A 19,991-nucleotide genomic window follows, 5' to 3' on the forward strand; every position below is an offset into this window, starting at 1 on the left:
GATGCACAGTACCTGGGAGAGACCAGGGGATCAGCACATGTTAACCCTCTTCCCTTCTGCCATTAATCTCATCTCTGCCACTAACTAGCTATGTGACCCCAGGCAAATCAACGGAAATGCGGGAATAGCAGAAGAACACATACGTGTCACCTGTAAGGCATCTGGACCTGGTGCACCTCACCCCCTTTTAGGCCCCCAAAGTCCTTAAAAACCTTGTCATTGTGAAGCAGAGCTTCTTTGTCCCCTGCAATGTTTTAATGTGGGACCACCTTCCTGTCCAAGAACTTGTCATTCATTTTATCATTTGGACACTGAATGATCTTGAAAGACAAGCTGCAATCATATAGACCTCTGCAATCATCTAGTTAGGGCCCCAGAATTTCAGAGCTGGAGGGGCCCTGGGTCATTGAGCGCCGGCCCCTCCCAATTGAGGACCCTAAGATGAAGGGATATGCTTAAGGAAGGTCACAGTGCCAGGCTCATTTCACTCCCAACCCAAGGCTCTTCCAAAATACCACATGGCCTCCCCTCCTCACTCCTATAAAGTAGGTATGAATGTGCTTTATGTCCAATTACACTAGGTTTTCCAGCTTTTTGTAATAAATCAAATCTACTAAAACAAAAATGTTAGCTATGGCAAACACTAAGAACGTAATTGACATAATTTTGGTTGATTTTCTTGAGTCTAGAACTAATGTCTGGTGGTTTGGATGCCCCACGTTCTTGCAAAAGCTGATCAGAAACATCTGATTCTTGGATGCACTCTTCCTTTTCTTGAGTCTGCTATGGATGGAATATCTGCGTCTCTCCAAAATTCGTATGAAGGAATCCTAACCCCCAAGGTGATGGTATTAAGAGGTGGGGTCTTTGGGAGGTGATTAGGTCAGGGTGGCAGAGTCCTCAGGATTGGGATTAGTGTCCTTATATATAACTGGGAAGCTAGCTTGCCCCTTCTGCCATATGAGGACACAGTGACTAAATGTCCATCTATGAACCAGGAAAAAGGCTGCCACCAGACAATTGATCTTGGACTTCCGAGCCTCCAAAATTATGAGAAATAAGTTTCTGTTAATAGGCTACGTAGTCTATGGTATTTTTGTTATACCATCCAGGGCAGCTTTGAAGGGCAAATGAAGGGCAGATCTGGGCGTGGGTGGGGAAGGAGCCATGGTGATACTCTCTTCCCTCCTCTATCTCCTTGGGTGATATCTCCAAGGAGCCAGGTACAAATTTAAAAATGAAATGTGGGTACTGATAAGATATCAAAGAATGTCAGGACTTCAAATACAGGTGAAAAAGAAAGACTTGTTCTTTAGCATCTCTATCCAAGAAAAAAGTGCAGAAATTTAGCCCAGGTTTGAAGTAGGAGGAGGTGACAATCAAGTACACCATAATGAGGGCTCGAATTAACCCAGAACATGACACATGGTTCCTACATACTACCAAGATGACTCTACTGGAGCCAAAAGGAATCATAACACTCAGGCTTTGAGTCAAATTCTGTCTCCTCTCCCTAACACCATACACAAAAATAAGCTCAAAATGGATTAAAGACCTAAATGTAAGGCCAGAAACTATCAAACTCTTAGAGGAAAACATAGGCAGAACACTCTATGACATAAATCACAGCAAGATCCTTTCTGACCCACCTCCTAGAGAAATGGAAATAAAAACAAAAATAAACAAATGGGACCTAATGAAACTTCAAAGCGTTTGCACAGCAAAGGAAACCATAAACAAGACCAAAAGACAACCCTCAGAATGGGAGAAAATAGTTGCAAATGAAGCAACTGACAAAGGATTAATCTTCAAAATTTATAAGCAGCTCAATAACAAAAAAACAAACAACCCAATCCCAAAATGGGCAGAAGACCTAAACAGACATTTCTCCAAAGAAGATATACAGACTGCCAACAAACACATGAAAGAATGCTCAACATCATTAATCATTAGAGAAATGCAAATCAAAACTACAATGAGATATCATCTCACACCAGTCAGAATGGACATCATTAAAAAATCGAGAAACAATAAATGCTGGAGAGGGTGTGGAGAAAAGGGAACACTCTTGCACTGCTGGTGGGAATGTGAATTGGTACAGCCATTATGGAGAACAGTATGGAGGTTCCTTAAAAAACTACAAATAGAACTACCATATGACCCAGCAATCCCACTACTGGGCATACACCCTGAGCAAACCAAAATTCAAAAAGAGTCATGTACCAAAATTTTCATTGCAGCTCTATTTACAATAGCCCAGAGATGGAAACAACCTAAGTGCCCACCATCGGATGAATGGATAAAGAAGATGTGGCACATATATACAATGGAATATTACTCAGCCATAAAAAGAAACGAAATTGAGCTATTTGTAATGAGGTGGATAGACCTAGAGTCTGTCATACAGAGTGAAGTAAGTCAGAAAGAGAAAGAGAAATACCGTATGCTAACACATATATGTGGAATTTAAGAAAAAAAAATGTCATGAAGGACCTAGGGGTAATACAGGAATAAAGACACAGACCTACTGGAGAATGGACTTGAGGATATGGGGAGGGGGAAGGGTGAGCTGTGACAAAGCGAGAGAGAGGCATGGACATATATACACTAACAAACGTAAGGTAGATAGCTAGTGGGAAGCAGCCACATAGCACAGGGATATCAGCTCAGTGCTTTGTGACCGCCTGGAGGGGTGGGATAGGGAGGGTGGGAAGGAGGGAGATGCAAGAGGGAAGAGATATGGGAACATATGTATATGTATAACTGATTCACTTTGTTATAAAGCAGAAACTAACACACCATTGTAAAGCAATTATACCCCAATAAAGATGTTAAAAAAAAATAAGCCACGTAGTCTATGGTATTTTTGTTATACCATCCAGGGCAGCTTTGAAGGGGAAATGAAGGGCAGATCTGGGCGTGGGTGGGGAAGGAGCCATGGTGATACTCCCTTCCCTCCTCTATCTCTTTGGGTGATATCTCCAAGGAGCCAGGTACAAATTTAAAAATGAAATGTGGGTACTGATAAGATATCAAAGAATGTCAGGACTTCAAATACAGGTGAAAAAGAAAGACTTGTTCTTTAGCATCTCTATCCAAGAAAAAAGTGCAGAAATTTAGCCCAGGTTTGAAGTAGGAGGAGGTGACAATCAAGTACACCATAATGAGGGCTCGAGATTTTATGTGCATTTCATTGCTTGATGTCACCCCTGATTCCCATAACTGTGGATAATCCTGTACTGGCTACTTCTAAAATGAGTATCTAGGGGACATTGGAGGAGATGGATTAAGTCCTTTACAATCATAAACTTTCCCAAGGCTAACTCCAGCAAGAAATGAAATAGGAGGTGGGTTATTTCCAGACTCCAGCATTCCGTATTCAAAGGCCAGTGGAACCTCAGGGGAAGAATATGCACAAAAGAACAGCATTGTCTTGGAACAGGGACGATCTGCTTCTCCTCTTGCCTTCGTCCTCCTTCATTATTGAAGCATTAAAAATACTCTCCTTGACAAAGGTGGCATGTTTTACTTTTCCAATTAGGTTTCCTTGGGAACTGACGAGAAGATGTGTGCACCCGTACAAAGCGTACGTGGGAGGCTCCTAGAGAGAGACGAAATCTTGAACGTGCCTCACCTAATGAAGGGATTGCTGGAGAAGGGACTAAAAGACGAAGAAGACCCTACTTCTGCTCCAGAACGTTCTTTTACAATGTGACTGCTGTTACAGCATTAACTGAGACAGTCCAGGAAAAGCACCTAGAACTGCGCTTGGGACAGAGTAAACAGTCAATAAACATTAGTTATTATTATTATTATTTTTAACAAATAGTTAGGAGAAGAATTTCTTCAAAGATATCCAGGAGAGAGAAGTTTAACTAGGTGACTTATGATACTTCCAAGCAATAAAATTCTATAATTCAATTTTTTTCATGTGAAAGTGGAAACTGCAATAATTGTGTTCCCCATCTATCCATTCATCCAACATTCACTGAGCATTCATGGACTACTGTGATGTCAACAATCTAATTTACTTTCCACTTTGGTAAGAGGAATAAACAGAAGGCCTTTGTAAATATATTCCATAGCCCTAAGGAGAAAATGCTCTTTTATTTCAGTAGATGGGCTGTAAGTAGACTTTCTATCTGAAACAAAGCTTCCAAGCAGACTCATAATATTGTGACACCTTGACTCTGTCTTTTGAGCAGAGCTAAAAACAACACACGAGTTGGAGCTCTCAAAAATGCACAGTCACACTTTAATACAGTGAAAGGCTCTGAAACCAACATGTGTTTGGCAAATAGAAGGTGCCTTCCAAGAAACATTCCATGGAGTGCTTTACTACAACGGAAATCTATTCAAAAAGGAGACTTTTTAAAAAGAAAATATCCATATGGTCAGCGTATTAGTCTGCTTGGGCTGCCATAACAAAACACCATAGACTGGGTGGCTTGAGCAGTAGGCATTTATTATAAACTCCCACCATAAGTGTCAGTTGGCTCAGGGACAGTAAGTGGTTTTCATCTCATCTCCATTTTTTTCCCTAAAGTGGTTGGCCAATTAGTGGGGTCAACATACCAGCAGCCTTCATTTTGTCTATTACAGAGCTAGAACATTGTGCTTGAAATTCAAAATATCGATCCATAAAAATCTCATTACTAGGTTGTGGATCATTTTGTCTTACAGACCCAAAGACCTATACTCAAAACGTCTGAGTGAAAATGAATTTTTGGGACCCCAGAGCTATCGTTCAGGACTTGCCAAACAAGGTGTGTATGAGTCATTTTGAGTGCAAACTCAGAGTTCTGGGATGGGTCAGCTAAGGGCTCTAGGGACAACTTCATTTGCCACTTGCCTTTCCTCTTTTAAAAGGGAATAAAACCAGGAGAGCCAGGAAGAAAAACTGTTAGACACAATGATGGAAGACCAGAGTCTTGTTTGGAAAAATTCAGTTACTCAACTCTAAGATGAATCCTTACCGACTATTATGGACAGAGTGTGTCCCTCCAAAATTCATATGCTGAAGCCCTAACCCTCAGTGTGGGTGTATTTGGAGATGGGGCTTCTAAGGAAGTAATTAAGGTTAAATGACATCATAAGAGTAAGCCCCTGGTCTGATAGGATTAGTGTCCTTGTGAGAACAGACACCAGAGAGCGCTGCCCTGCTCCTTTCTCTCTCCACCCACACCCTTTTGTGTAGGAAAGGCTCTGTGAGGACAGAGAGAGAAGACGGCCAACTGCAAGCCAGAAGGAGAGCCCTTGCCTGAAACTGAATTGGCCGAAACCTTGATCTTAGACTTCCAGCTTCCAGGACTGTAAGAAAATAAATTTCTGTTGTTTAAACTACCTGTGATTTTTTTGTTACGGCAGCCCGAGTGGACTTCTACACACTGTCCCTATGGATATTTATCTTCTAAATATACCTTATTTTTGAATCCTTGTTTTTTTGGCTTTGAAAATAAAGTGTTCACTTGCTATAATTTATTTTTAAACCACCCTTTCACTCATTCTTTACCTAGTCTTTGAGAAATCTCTTTATTTTTGTTCTCTGAGTTTCTCAATGTCTTTGCCCTTGCATTATTTACCAATATCCTTCATCTCTCGACTCCGTTTTTACCTCTGTGCTTCTATCACTTATCCCTTTCCAAGAGATAAGTCAAGAAGAGGTCAGTCAAAAAGCATCTCTTTTTGGAAGGCAGCACCATCTGAGACATCTGTATTGCCTTCTGTGTGGACATCCTGAACCAACAGAGCTAACATTTATGTAGCATACAGATTTTTTAAAAAAGTGATTAATCTCTGCCTGTCTAGCAGTAGGAAATAATTCCCCCCCTTAAAATACCATCTTATGGTTTGTTTTACATATAGATGGAAAAAAATCTAGCATCAAGAACTTAGCATATTAAATACAAAATGATGAGGTTTCACTCAGCAGTGGCAACCTGAAAAAACTTCATCTGCTTCTCCATGACTTTGAATTGAAACCAAGATTTCAAAATATTTTGCTGTGAGTGATGAAGCTGTCTGGACCTAAGTTTTCCAAGAAGCCAAGAAACCATTTTATATTAATGTAAAACGGCTTTTGGAGAGTCTGGTGAAATGCAATTACTTTCCTTCACTTTGCATTTTGCCCAAATAATTCTGAGGTGCAACCTACGGACAAGATGGATTTCTTTCTGTATTGCTATTTTAAACTGGTTTTTGTATAGTTTTCATGGGCTTCGTAAATCCTGCTGATACAAATCGTAAAAGATTCGTCAACATAAAAGCTACAATTCAAAAGTCATTCTCATCGTTTTATCATCAACTGGATTACAGTTACTCATAGGAACAGTAATATTAATGTTGGTATTTTTTTCAGGGTGTCAATGGAGTTTTTTCCTTTTTATTAATAGTCAGCTCTTAATGTATCTTATGTGAATAATTAATAGACTTTCTTCAAACTACTTCAGAAAGCACAATGACAAATGGTGTTATTAACAGTAAGATTCTAAGTGAAGTTATGATTCTCTGTCAATATTCAAATTGAGGCAGAAACCCAAGAGTCAGATCTATCTATTTCATTTTCAAGTGTGGTCAGAAGGCCTCTGAGTGCATCTTAAGCAGTTGGTAAATATTGTACAGGTCATCAGATATAGGAACTAGATCTCAACTTTTCCTTAAAAACATATATGTATAGATTGAAAGGAAAAAATGTTATCTCCTCCAGAAATGGAACCCATGTACTAAGGCCTGGTAGGTAAAACACTGTAATTTTTGCTTTTTTCTATAGTTTGTATTAGCTTTTCTCAGATACTAATAAGTTTCTTGGCTTGGACCTTGCAAACTCCAGTCTGATGAAGAATCTTTGGATATTCTTTTTCTTTCACAAGAGAAAGGCCTTGCCCTCTCTCCCCAGTACTGCCCTTGTGCTCTGGCCGTGTCAGACACAGAGATCCAGCCCCACTTTCCACTATATTCTACTTTCCTCCATTTCTTGAGTGCCAGAATCCTCTTATTATGCTTCACCAATGTTCCAAGAGATTGAATAATCTCATCAATAGTGGGAAATTCGGTCCTTAGCTGTTTTTAAACTTTCAAAATGGTGGATCTGGCTATTTCACCTTAATCATTTAGAAGAGATACTTGCTCTCTGAATAACAGGAAGATCTGAGGTTCGAAAGGCCTTTATTAAAACTTACTACTGCTAAGAAAGTAAATGTTTACTAACTAAAGGTAATATTTTAGGAAGAAAGACATCATATGGATTCTAGGTCCCATCTGCTTGGATAATCTTGGAAATATTATCAGATCTAATGTTTTGGACCAATGTTTATTATGAAGTCTTTCTACGGAGCTTTAAAATCATCGCTATAACTTTAAATGACAACAATAATCTAAAACAAACCGCTGTCTTTGACAACAGCGCTTTTTTACCACCCTCAGGGATGCACATTTAATAGTAGAGAAATATCTTTGTGCATTTTATTTTATTTTTCTTAAGAGAAATCTAAGCTTACAATCACACCCATCATCTTTCCCTACTCATGCTTTACTTAGTCACATAATACCCAAATATTTTTATCAGCACTATGAGAGCAGATCTTAAAAACCATACTGAGTTTAGGTGAGGACGAATGCTAGACTGGGGAGAAATAAGTCAGGGTTGAAATCCCAAAGGGAGAAAGGAAGGGCTTAATATAGCAAGATGATATTTAAGTTGTAAAGTGAGAAAAAAAGAAAAAAGTCTGCATTTTATACATTTTCTATCATCTATCTATCTACCTATCTATCAGTACATGTATGTTTGTGTGAGTATATGTGTGTGTGTGTATATACACACACACACACGCACATACATATTCTTTTTTCTAGGAATGTGTTTATCTTAAATAAGTCTGTTTGCCCACTGGTGCATCTGGGCAACTCTTAACCAAAGCAAAGACAATCTGGATTTCCCTAAGGACAGAGACAAGTCTCAGAGGTGAAATGAAATAAAAGCTGCAATATATAAAAAGCATAATACAAGAAAAAAGTTAGATTTTCAGATTTCAGAATCTAAGAACTTTGCAAGGCATTTCCCCTCCTACCCTTTCACTGTGCGCGTGTATGTAAAGAGTTTGGATGTGTCGTGTCTGGAGGCCGGTGACGCAGCAAGGCAGGCAGCTTTCCTGAGCACGCTGGCCACGTGCAATCACCTGGCTGTTGTCTAGACTGGCAAAATTAAAATGTAAGAAAATGCTGGGTTCTGAGTGGGAGAGAATATATCTTAGAATTGTTTTTCAAACCTGGATAAATTTCCAACACTGAAAATTCAGAAGGTTGGTAAATTCTCAGTGACAGCTCAAATCAGTTCTGTTAGAATTGACAGCATTTTGTTAGCAGGTATTGGGAGAAGATAATTAGCACTAAGCTGTTCGAAAAGGCAAATTATTTCTTGGTTCCACAAAATATACAAATGAAGCAGAAAACCTCCTGCAAAGGGGCTTCCTTGGTAAGAGAATATTTTAAAGTGCTCTTCATTGCCAGTGCAAAGTCTGGACAGAAGGAAGGTCTCAGAGCTGAGGTGTCAGTGTAAAATTAGTTCATTGGTAAAGAGGGTTTTGAAAACAGCAGGTTAATTACACGAGACGGGTTAAACTCTCAGGAGAGTATCAGCAGTGAGTGTGTGGTGTGTGGGGCTCATCATTTCCATTAATAAAGTTGAGATGCACACCTCATTCCTCCTGGAGCCTGATAAAAATACAACTGGGTAAGAAAGAAAACCAACACAATAAAAAGGCATTGAATCCTTTCTGTGAAGTTGTGCTTTGGGTGGCCTGAGTGCCCTGATTTCACACCTTTTTTTCTGACTCTGGAATCACAGCCTTAATTTACTGTGTTAGCCAGTTTTTCCAGCCTTGAAACTCAAGCATCACCCACAACTGCTTTTTCTTGTTCATGCTCTGTGACCAATTTATTACCAAAGGGTCTCAATTCTGCCTCAGAAACAGCTCTCACATCCAGCCACTGTCACCCCTGCCACAGCCAATACTTGGTCTGAGGCCTTGTCATCTCGGCTAGCTAACAGCCATTTTTAAACAGTTTTACTAAGTACTGCTAATAATAGCAAACACCTATGCAGTGCTTACCATGTGCCAAGAACTGTTCTACGAGCTTTTGAGTCTCACAATAATGCTATGAAATAGTTTACTATTCCTGTTTCAGAGAGAAGGAAGATGAGAACAGAGAGGTTAAGTAACTTGTCCAAAGTCACACAGTTGGTACGTGGCCGATCTGGGATTTGAACTCTGTCTTCAATTTGTGGTCTGTCTTCAGAGACTCTACTATTAAAGGATTAATGCATACTTCTTCTACTCTTAAAGGACTAATGCATACTGTTTCTGTTTTAATTTAACCGATTATTATTTTTAGTTGTTGCATTTTTTTTGGAATAGGTAAAACAGTTAACTCATTCAAAATTCAAAAGCTACAGGAGGCTACATACTGAAAGACGTGTGCAGAAGGCTACCTCCCACCCTGGTTCCCTACCACAGGCCCCTGTCCTGCAGGTACTCAGCATGACCAGTTTCTTCAATAGCATCCAAAGCAAATGTTTATATGTTATTTTCCTCCTTTTTTTTTCTCTTACATAGACAGAGTATATTGGATGTAATTTGGCACATTGCCTTTCCCACTTAACAACATATATTGAAGATCATTCCATATAAGTGCATGAAGAGCTTCCGCATTATTTATTTTTTTCTTTTTTTTGGAAAGACTGCAGATGGTTGAAATGAGGGGTGGGCAAACTTTTCCTGTAAAGGGCCAGATAGTAAATATTTTAGGCTTTATGGGCTTTACGGTCTCTGTCACATATGCTACTGCTGCCTTTTTTTTTTTTTAAAAAAAACCTTCAAGAATATATAAACATCCTTATCTGATAGGTTGTACAAAAAAAAGGCTGCAGGCCGGATTTGGCCACAGATCATAGTTTGCTGATCTTTGAACCAAACAGGCTCTTACCTCACTGCCCTGCATCCTGTCCTCCCTCACTCTGGCCCCTTCTTGACCATTCAGAAAGAGCTCTCTTCTTATCACATAAATCCAAAGCTGCCACTGCTCCCTTTAAAGCCTCTACGCCTCTCCACTCCCAGCAGGTGGAGGTCCAGACTGCTGAGCGGTGCCTACAATGCCCTTCATGATCCCTGTGCCTCTCTCCTCCCCTCCTCTCCCCATCTACTGCTCTGGTCCAGGCCACTATCAGCTCTGCCTCAACTCCTGCAGTGACCTCTTTGCCCCACTACTACCACACGATCTCTTGCCACAAATCCACTCTCTACACCCCAGTGCAGTCCCTTGGATCGTTTACAAGTGCAAATCACATCTGGGAACCTCTGATAGCTTGCTGCTGCCCTAGAATGAAGTCAACTTCTGTATCATGGTCTACAAGGCAGGCCAGCTCCACTTGGCCCTCCTGTCAGACCTCACTGCCACCATCATGCCTCCCTCCACTCCCCACTCTCCAGCCACAGTGACTTTTCCGTTCCTCAAACAAGCCGAGCTCATCTCTGCCTCTGTGGGTGCTGTTCCCTTGACTGACCTGTTTTTAAAGTTCAGCCTCCGTTGAAATGACGCTTCCTTAGTGAAGCTTTCCCTCACCTTCCAACCTAAAAGGGCCCCTCCACTGAGTCACCAGGCTTTATTTTCTTCATGGTCCTATGGCTGTCTATAATTATACCTTGGTTTACATTAGCAGGCTCTCTGCTCTGCTAGGATGGGTGGGCATCTCTGGTGCCCAGCACATTGCCTGACACACATTAGATGAACACTGAAAATTTTCTGATTCAACAATGGAAGAATTTCAGCCCAATTTACTTTTCCTAGTGGATTTCTCCCCACTCCTCACCTTATATTTGTCTTCAGTTCCCCTGGCTTTCTCAACCAATCACTACACAGGAATCTCCCTGCTAAGCGAACATGTCATCTCGGTCATCTCCTCCTTCTCTGAGTGACAAACTCCTACTTACCCATCAATACCCAGCTCAAATGTTAGCTCTTAAGTTTTTACACTTTCCCTTGCCAGGGTCAATTTCTTCCTCTGGAAGGCTCCCAGAGCACTTTGTATAGACCTCCCTGATCACGCTGGGCCATAATGATTTCCCTACCATAGATGTTTATTTATTTACTTATCATACCCTGAATACTCTCAAATTTATATATATATATATATATATGTTTCATTTTCATTTTATCTACAATAAGCATTTTACCTATAGGGAAAGGACACTTTGGATGCTGTTTATATAAGTAGGTATGAACATATAATAATATAAATAACATCATTTAGCTCTGTGCTATATGCTTTATGTATATTATCTCATTTAACTCTCCTAATATCCCTAATGAGGCAGGTACTATGGCTATCTGTACTTTGCAGATAAGGAAACTAAAGTGAGGTTGGGTAACTCGCTCCTGGTGGATCTGGAATTCACTGCCAGGCTGTCTTGCAGGCAGCTGGTAGCCTGGCTCTTTGAAGGTCTGTGTGCCCTTGAGCTCTCAGTGTAACAGGATGGTGCCCAAATCTGCCCTCTTACCCTGCGTGAGACCCGGGGACACAGCTCTGCTCAGAGAGGGGTCAGTTGGGACTCTGTCACTCCCCTGCAGCAAGGTGCCCCGTGTGGGGGACACAGATGTCCCTCGGCCAGCCAGATGGAGAGGCACGATGATGAGGCTGCCCTCTGCACGCCTGTGACTGCGCCATCCCCAAGGGCAGCCAGGTATCCTTGGGGCCTGCTTCCTGCTGCCACATGCTGCTTATCCATGTGGACATAAGCTGCTCTGCCAGCTCACCCTTGAGCTAATATGAAGGGACCGAAGGGCTCTGGGCAGGAGGGTGGGAGCCTAGAAGGCAGAGGAGACAAGGGCAGAAGGAGCTGCCATTTCTCTATCTTTTCCTTTAGCCATTTCCCCCCCTCTGCCCCAGCTTTACTGAGGTATAACCGACAAATAAAAATTCTATCTATTTAAGGTATACAACATGATGATTTGATATACGTATACCTTCTGAAAAGCACAGCAAAGGAAACAACAAATGAAAAGGCAACCTATGGAATGGGAGAAAATATTTGCAAATCATATACCTGATAAGGAGTTAATATCCAAAATATATAAGGAACTCAAACAACTCAATAGCAAACAATGAATAACCTGATGAAAAAATGGGCAAAGGGACTTCCCTGGTGGTCCAGTGGTTAAGAATCTGCCTTCCAATGCAGGGGACACGGGTTGGATCCCTGGTCAGGGGACTAAGATCTCACATGCCGCGGGGCAACTAAGCCCGTGCACCACAACTACTGAGCCCATGCGCCACAATTAGAGAGCCCACACGCCATAACAAAGATCCCTCGTGCCCCTACTAAGATCTGATGCAGCCATATAAACACATAAACAAATAAATATTTTTTTAAAAAAACGGCAAAGGACCTGAATAGATATTTTTCCAAACAAGATGTACAAATGGCCAACAGGTATATGAAAAGGTGCTTGACATCTTTATCCTTTCCTTTAAACAAAGAAACTTTCCTTGCACCTTTCTTCAGGGAATAAAGGCAACAGGCAACAATGAGCAAGTGTTTGTCTAAGACATACAGACTTCCTCTGTTGCAGAGTGTATCCCGGTGTAAAGGAGAAGAGAGTGCTGGAATGGATTTGCTGTAGTCTGGCTTCATTATCAGCTCATCAGGAAAATTCTGCCTAGAGAAGTGGGTCCCAGACTTGAGGGGAATGCTACTCAAAGTGTGGTTCTCGTACCAGCAGCATCAGAATCACCTTGGAGCTCAGGAGAATCGCAGACTCTGGGCCCTACTCCAGACCTGACAAATCAGATCCTGAATTGTAACACGATCCCCCAGGAAATTCCTAAGCACATTAAAGTTTGAGAAACACTGACCCAGGGTGACTGATTAAAATGTGAGTTTAGGGCTCTATGCCTTCGAAATTCTGATTCACTTGAGGAGGGTGAGATCCAGAAATCTAACAGGCACCACCTACTTTTTGCTTCTGCCTACTTTTTTGAGCAACTGTGGTCTGGAGGCAGTGCTGCTTGGTGGAAATAGTACAGACACTATATTTAGACAGTCTTGAGATCAAATCTCATTTCTAATAGCTACAAACTAAGTAATCCCGAATAACTACTTCATCCTGTTAAGCTTTAGCTTCCTCAGCTATAAAATGGAGATATTAAATGTCTATACCTTCAGCTGGATGGTTTAAAGCACCTAGCACCAAAGCCGTGGCACACAGTACGTATAAATGTTAAATATTATAGCCATTAGATCAAACTATCTAATGGTTGCAACATTGAATGGTGGACTGGGCCAGAGTACTGATTAATTTCAACTGCAGGGACAGGAAAGGCCAAAGGGGGCTAACCAAGGTGTGATGGCTGTGGTTCCTCTGTTACTTAATCTTGGCCCTAAAGACAGAGAAAGGATTAGACTGCAGCAGTGATCAAACTTTATCATCTACTAAGAATCACTAGGGAAGGGAGTTAAAAATGCTGATTCCTGGGTGCTGCTTCTCAGAGATTCTGTTTCATCGGGTCTGGGATATGGGCTAGGGATCTGCATTTTTATCCCCATGAGTCCTCCAATCTCACCCTGAGAAACAGTGGCTTAGAGAATATGTGTACTTATTGGATAAAGGAAGAGCCTGACGCATGTGGTGCCCCGGCTGGTACTGGGAAATATACACGAGGATGGATGACTCCACCTGGTGTCCACCCAGCTGGGAGCTGGGGCCTCCAAGGGGAACGTTAAGTCTGCGCTGCTGGGCTAGAATATCGACGCGCACGGCGGTCCGGAAGAGCAGTGGAAGAGGCGTACCTGGGCTTCCGCAGCTTCAATGCTGTGGGAGAGATTTCCATTTTGTACAGGTTCCGAAGCATCACTGGATGGTGTCATCTCCACTTCTGTGCTGGTGCTGTTTGGGAGCTCGATTTTTTCTGTGACATAAATCAGGTACATACAAAGAAAGCAAATGGAGTCAAGTAGGGGTAAGAGCCATATAGAGAAGAACACCCTATCTTGGGCCAAGGGAGAAGGTAGTGGTCTCTGAGGGGTGATAAGGCCCAGGGCTGAGGTAGTGTCAGATGGCAAAGGATTTCTACCCTTCTCCTCCATGCCTTTTAGTGTACTCAGCCCTCTTCCTCTCTTTACTAGCTCTCTGGCATCCCCTCTGGCCTGATGTCTGAGCTTGAGTACCCTATCAACTCCCAGGGTATGCATTCTCTAGACTAGGCAAACTGACCAACTCGCCATTCAAGAACATGAGCATGGACTTTTTTTTTTTTTTGCGGTACGCGGGCCTCTCACTGCTGTGGCCTCTCCCGCCGCGGAGCACAGGCTCCGGACGCGCAGGCCCAGCAGCCATGGCTCCCAGGCCCAGCCGTTCCGCAGCATATGGGATCTTCCCGGGCCGGGGCACAAACCCGCGTCCCCTGCACCGGCAGGCGGACTCTCAACCACTGCGCCACCAGAGAAGCCCTCATTTTGCTCTTTTTAAAGTTCCCCTGGGGGTAGGTGATGTATTTGTGTCTATTCATGCCCTGTACCCATGAGGGGGAAGTGGGACTCTTCCTGACACCCAGGAAAGGGCTGAGTTGCGGGGTTCTGTGTCTGCACTGAGTTGGGGTGTCCACACTGGGTCCTGTCTCTCTGCCCCCCTCCAGGTACTTCAGGAAAGGCATGGGATGGAAGTCTCCCAGACTCACCCACATGGTTAGCAGCCCCATTCTGCCTCTCGTTCTCATCCACCTGACATTTTTTCTTGGCGATCTTGTGGAGAATTGAAGCCTTTTCTCTGAACCTCCCTGAAGCAAGAGAAAGTAATGGAAAGGAGACAGGTGAGAAGGAAGATAAAGAGAGAGGCTCGTGGCAAATGGCGAAGCGCTGGTGAAGCAGGAACGTGGCTTCCTCAGCTATGGAGCCAGTCAGCGGCAACCACTCCTTTCTGCCCAGCCCAAAGGCCCTATGACCTGCAAGAAGGGTACTTTCTTACCTTGTGATTCTTCAGCCCAGTTCTCTGAGAACCTCAAGCTGCCGGATCACAGACGAAAGGTGACCTCTTCCCTCCCTCCCAATTGCTTACAAAAAACGAAAGCACCAATCATCACCAAAACTCCCTCTACAGCTGAGGTCTGAAAAATACCATTGTCAAAGTAATCATTTCAAACAGCTGTTACCACAAAAGTAATGCTTCTAGAGAAACAGAACTGCTCTGGAGGCATAGCCGTGTCTCTGGAATTATATGCTCATCCCAGAATTGGCTTTTGACCATGGAAAGCCAAGTCCAGGGGTCCTTTGATTTGACTTTGGTTTTCAAACATTTATCTTGATTAACACTGCAATTTCTACAGGAGTTGGGATGCATCACAGCTTTTCGAATTAGCTGAGTCAGCTGCAATTAAAGCATCAGGGAGGCAACTGATTCCAGTTGGGGATTTAGGGTAAAGGGTGAGCAACTAAGCACAGCAAGTAATGTCTGTTGGTGAAGAGACGCTTAAGGAAAGGTGCTGGAAAAAAATACCATTTTCAAAGTAATCATTTTAAACAGCTGTAGTACAAAAGTAATGCTTCATTTCTTCTCCATTACTGACATAATTAATGGGTAAATGCATGCAACAAGCACAGAAAAAAGCATGCAAAAGTGTAGAGATTACTTTATGTGAAACATAGCGCATTTTTCTTTCTCTTTTAATCCTTAATTTTTTCCCCCTGGGAACGTTCAAGGTACAAAGGAGCCTCATTTGAAACTGACTGATTATTGCCTAGATTCAGATATGATGAGTCCCTGAAAATATCACAACTCCTACAATTTTCCCACTAGGCATTGGGGGTTGGCTGGGTTCTCTAGCAGCATATTAGCAGAGGAGCTCATCTACTTTTCTAGTTAGACCAAAACCAAACCAAATCAAGCCCCAAAATGTTTCTCTTGGAGAGCCTGTCCTCCTAGGATGGGGCATGGCAGGTTGGCATCCGCACCCCACCCCTCCTTGTGAACGGAAATCCTGGGGAGTGGTCATAGAGGTGACTTGTGTGCCTGGCTGGGGATGACAGAAGCTGTAAACTAGAGTGGGACCAGTTGACTTCAATGGTGAAAATGACGGGGGACAGAGCCCCTTCTGCTTGCAAGCTCCATTAGTCTTAAATCTAGATGCCTGCTACCATAAAGGTAGCCTCCAGCAGGTAAGTACCTTAGTCTAGGTAATGAATGTGCCCTGCTGGGCACACCCTCCAAGGAAGCAGGAAGAGGAACATGACGCAGAGAAAAGTGGGTCAGTATGTGGCTTGGGCTTCATAAGGAATGAGGAGGAAGGACTAGTGATGGGCATGATGTCCATCCTTGAGGGAGGCTGAAGGTCAGCATCAGGTTCCCCACGCTGGAAGGTAATTTGAATTTCTATTTAATCTCCAAGGAAAACTCGGGGAAGAAAAGAGGAAAGGAAAGAAGTCTGGGGACTAGGAGAAGGAGGAGGTAAAAGGGAAGAAGGAAAAAAAAAAAAAGAAAAGAAAAAGGAGAGAAAAAGAAGGAATTCAAGAAGGAGGAAACAGGCAGGGAGCTGGGGTTGTCTGGAGGTTGCCAGGGAGCATGGATGCAAGACACGTTCCTGGCTGCCAAATCTAGTCTTATTTGGGGAGTAGATAGCTGGATAATGAAGAGTGATTCTCAGCATTTGGCAGCCTGAAGCCTAAAGAGGGGTACTTCTTGTGGAAGACAACCCTAAGAAGTCCTCAAATCATCTGCTGGAAAGGCAAGAAGAGGAAAAGGGAGGTTCTAAAACTTTATAGAAGGTGATGATTCTAGTAATAATGCTACTCTGTGGATTGGGGTTCTGTCTTTGAACTTAGAACATTCTGCAGCTCTATGATCAACAATTGCTATTTAAAAATTATACGTAAAATAATAATAAAGCAAGAGAGCATTCAGAAGAGGAAACAAACAAGCCTGGGGAAATAAAACATGAAGTAATCCAATCCAAGTCATGCCCGAAAGTCATGAAACATGGCAGAGAAAAATATTTGATAGAAACCAGTTAATAACATGTTGTGTGTGATTCCAAGGATCTTTTCAGAGCTCAGATGAACGCCAGAGAGAAATGATAACAAAAGGGGCCCCAAAGCGTGGAAGGGTTTGGCCACTCCCTCTGCCAGGAAACACCTTTCATAACGGTGTTGGCCACTGTCACTCGTGGGCTGGTTTCCCCAAATTCTCTAAAGGAGGAGTGCGAGGACAGGGTAGGGAAATGATTCTAGAATTGGGATTTCATAGGTTCTCAAACATTTTCACAGACCAGCAAGGGTTTTCTAGACTGTGTGTCACTCATTTTCCCACTGCAGGAGCACCTCAGATTTTCTGTGCTATGGAAAAATGGGAGGGATAGACCTTACTTGTTTTCTCTAGGGGTTCAGCCCTTGGGCAGCAAGGCAAAGCTGCAGAGGCTGCCTGGGGAGCAGCTCTTGTCCACCCACCCCTTCAACTTCTTTAATACAACTTCTGCCCCAATTTGCAGCACCTGGCAGCCCTTCTGCCTTGTGAGTGCTGACAATGGCGGCTCCAAGGCCTAAAAGGATTTTCAGAGATTAGTTTTTAGAAAAGCAGCACACAGAAAAGGTGAAGGCCCACCTTTCGAATTTAGCACACAGGCGAGTTCCTTGAGGTGGTGGGGCAGAGCCTCGCCAGCAAGGCATCCTCATCCCAGTTCAGTGGACACCCCTGGAATCACCACAGGGCACCTTTTGAGAAAAGCTGGGAGGATCATGCTGACAGGACAAGAGTGAGCACAGAACATGTGATTCTCAAAGGGACCCTCTGGGTTTGGGGGTAGGAAGACCTGGCACCTCGAGGACCTGTTCAGCCTAAAGCCACAAGCTGGGAGAACACCTCGCAGGATGCGTGTGTGTTGAGGACAGCAGCACAGTATTGTGGTTAAAAGGATGTGATTTCGAGGCAGCTAGGCCTGGGCTTAAGCCCCGCCTCTCTCACTGGCTCTGCTGGCTGAGAACTGGTAAATACATGAATATTTCTGAGCTTCAGTTTTCCCACCTGTTGAACAGGGATGTTAACGACTGACTCCTGAGCTAAACGCAAGGCTTAAGTGAGAAAATACGTGTAAAGGACTGATCACAGCACCTGGCATTAGCAGAACTCTGTAAATAAGAGGAAAAAGAAAAACAAACCAACAGACAGCCCAGGGGCAAGGGTGACATGGCCCTGAATTTCCTTTTTTTTTTTTTTTTTGCGGTACGTGGGCCTCTCACTGTTGTGGCCTCTCCCGTTGCGGAGCACAGGCTCCAGACGCGCAGGCTCAGCGGCCATGGCTCACAGGCCCAGCAGCTCCGCGGCATGTGGGATCCTCCCGGACCGGGGCACGAACCCATGTCCCCTGCATCGGCAGGCGGACTCTCAACCACTGTGCCACCAGGGAAGCCCCTGAATTTCTTTAGAGCAGCTGTCCCCAACCTTCCCGGCACCAGGGACCGGTTTCATGGAAGACAATTTTTCCATGGAGAGGGCCGGGCGGCGGTGGATGGCTCAGGCGGTAATGAGAGCGACGGGTAGCGGCAGATGAAGCTCTGCTCACTCACCCGCTGCCCACCTCCTGCTGTGCGGCCCGGGGTGGGGGACCCCTGCTTTAGAGGAATCGTTGGCATCGTCTCTTCTCTCAAGCCACACAGGCGGGACTGGAGAATTAGCTGCATCTGACCCGACAGTGGAAGCATCGGAGGCCTTGTCGGATTGGTGTTTAGTTTTCAGTGAGTCCTCCAAAGTCAGTTCCAAAACCAATTAGGAGAAGGATCGCTTTATACTTTCCCGAAATTAAGAAGGTCAAGGTGAGGGAGCTGGCCTTCGTGATCTTAAAATGAAAAGATAGTAATCAGCTTTCTCCCATTCCCTGCGAGGACAGGGTACAGGGAAGAGCTATTGGTGTTGCACAGTGGATTCGGGGTGGCTCAGAAGAGCTTCCTGATGCACAAGGGCTTTACCTCCTCTGTGTCTCAGGTTCAGAATTTTTAAATGGGGATGATAAATAGAACACCCAGCTCATACAGTTGCTGGAAGACTTAATGGTTTGATACACAGCAGGTGTTTAGATGGCCCTGACATACAGTAAATTACTCAGAAAGGGCTGTTATTATTATGGAAGTGAATGCAGGACCTTCACCCCATAAATTACTGAAAATAAAAAGCTTGATATTTAAAAATAGAATGGAAGCTTAGCAGCCTCCGGTGCAAGAGACCTTGGCAGTAAAGGCACTGCTTCCATAGACTATTTTAGGCATGGATTCCACGTTGGCATAAGGGTTGACATGGACAGATCTAAGAAAAAACTGTAGCTCTGTGCCTGGGGATAAAGAAGACAATTTTGAGCATTTTTCAAGGTGAGAGAAGGAGTGATTTTTAACATTTTTTAAGGCCACTTTAAAAAATATACTCTGCTGCAGTGTGAACCCTTAAAGTGCTGTTTTTGTACAGCGACAGATTATTTGTATACTTAAAATCGCAGAAATAGCAAGTTCTGCTCAAATCATGAGGCACCTAGCACGTCAAAACCTAGTACACAATTTTAATATAGTTTAGCTTGCTCTGAAATTTGCAGAAGAATACCAGCTGAGTGTCCTCAGGGGACTGTGTGTTGAGGGCGTGCAGCAGGGAAGTGTGGGAGAAGATCAAAGCAGAAAGGCCTATTATGAATAGGAACAAATTTTGGAAGAACAAGATTTGAGGAGTCAAAATCCTCAACCAATCTCTCTGCCATAAAACAGAAGCTCTAAGCCGCTTCACAAAATAACCTTCGGAGGTTCTGTTTACTCAAAGAAAAAGCATTTTGCTTCTGTTTCTGCTGTTAATTAATGAAAACAACCCCTGGAAATTCCTTCACATCTTTCCCACCAAGTAATCAGCAGCGCTGGACAGGAACCCTTTGGGTTGGAGCTAAGATTCCCTCCCGGCTGCCATGAACATTCTGAGCACCA

At 43.3% G+C, this 19,991-nt stretch overlaps 1 protein-coding gene across 2 annotated transcripts in view; it reads right to left on the reverse strand.

The window, feature by feature from the left end:
* SLC24A2 (solute carrier family 24 member 2) overlaps positions 1-19,991 on the reverse strand; it is a 240,407-nt gene that overhangs the window by 33,764 nt on the left and 186,652 nt on the right. For both annotated transcript variants that reach the window (XM_060155123.1, XM_060155122.1), the window contains 2 exons: positions 14,729-14,827; positions 13,842-13,960 (listed from right to left, as the gene is read on the reverse strand). In XM_060155123.1, the coding sequence (XP_060011106.1) occupies positions 13,842-13,960; positions 14,729-14,827 (218 nt within the window). The remainder of the gene's footprint in view (positions 1-13,841; positions 13,961-14,728; positions 14,828-19,991) is intronic.

This window comes from Lagenorhynchus albirostris, chromosome 7, assembly GCF_949774975.1.
Source record: "Lagenorhynchus albirostris chromosome 7, mLagAlb1.1, whole genome shotgun sequence".
In the NCBI taxonomy this organism is placed as follows: domain Eukaryota; kingdom Metazoa; phylum Chordata; class Mammalia; order Artiodactyla; family Delphinidae; genus Lagenorhynchus; species Lagenorhynchus albirostris.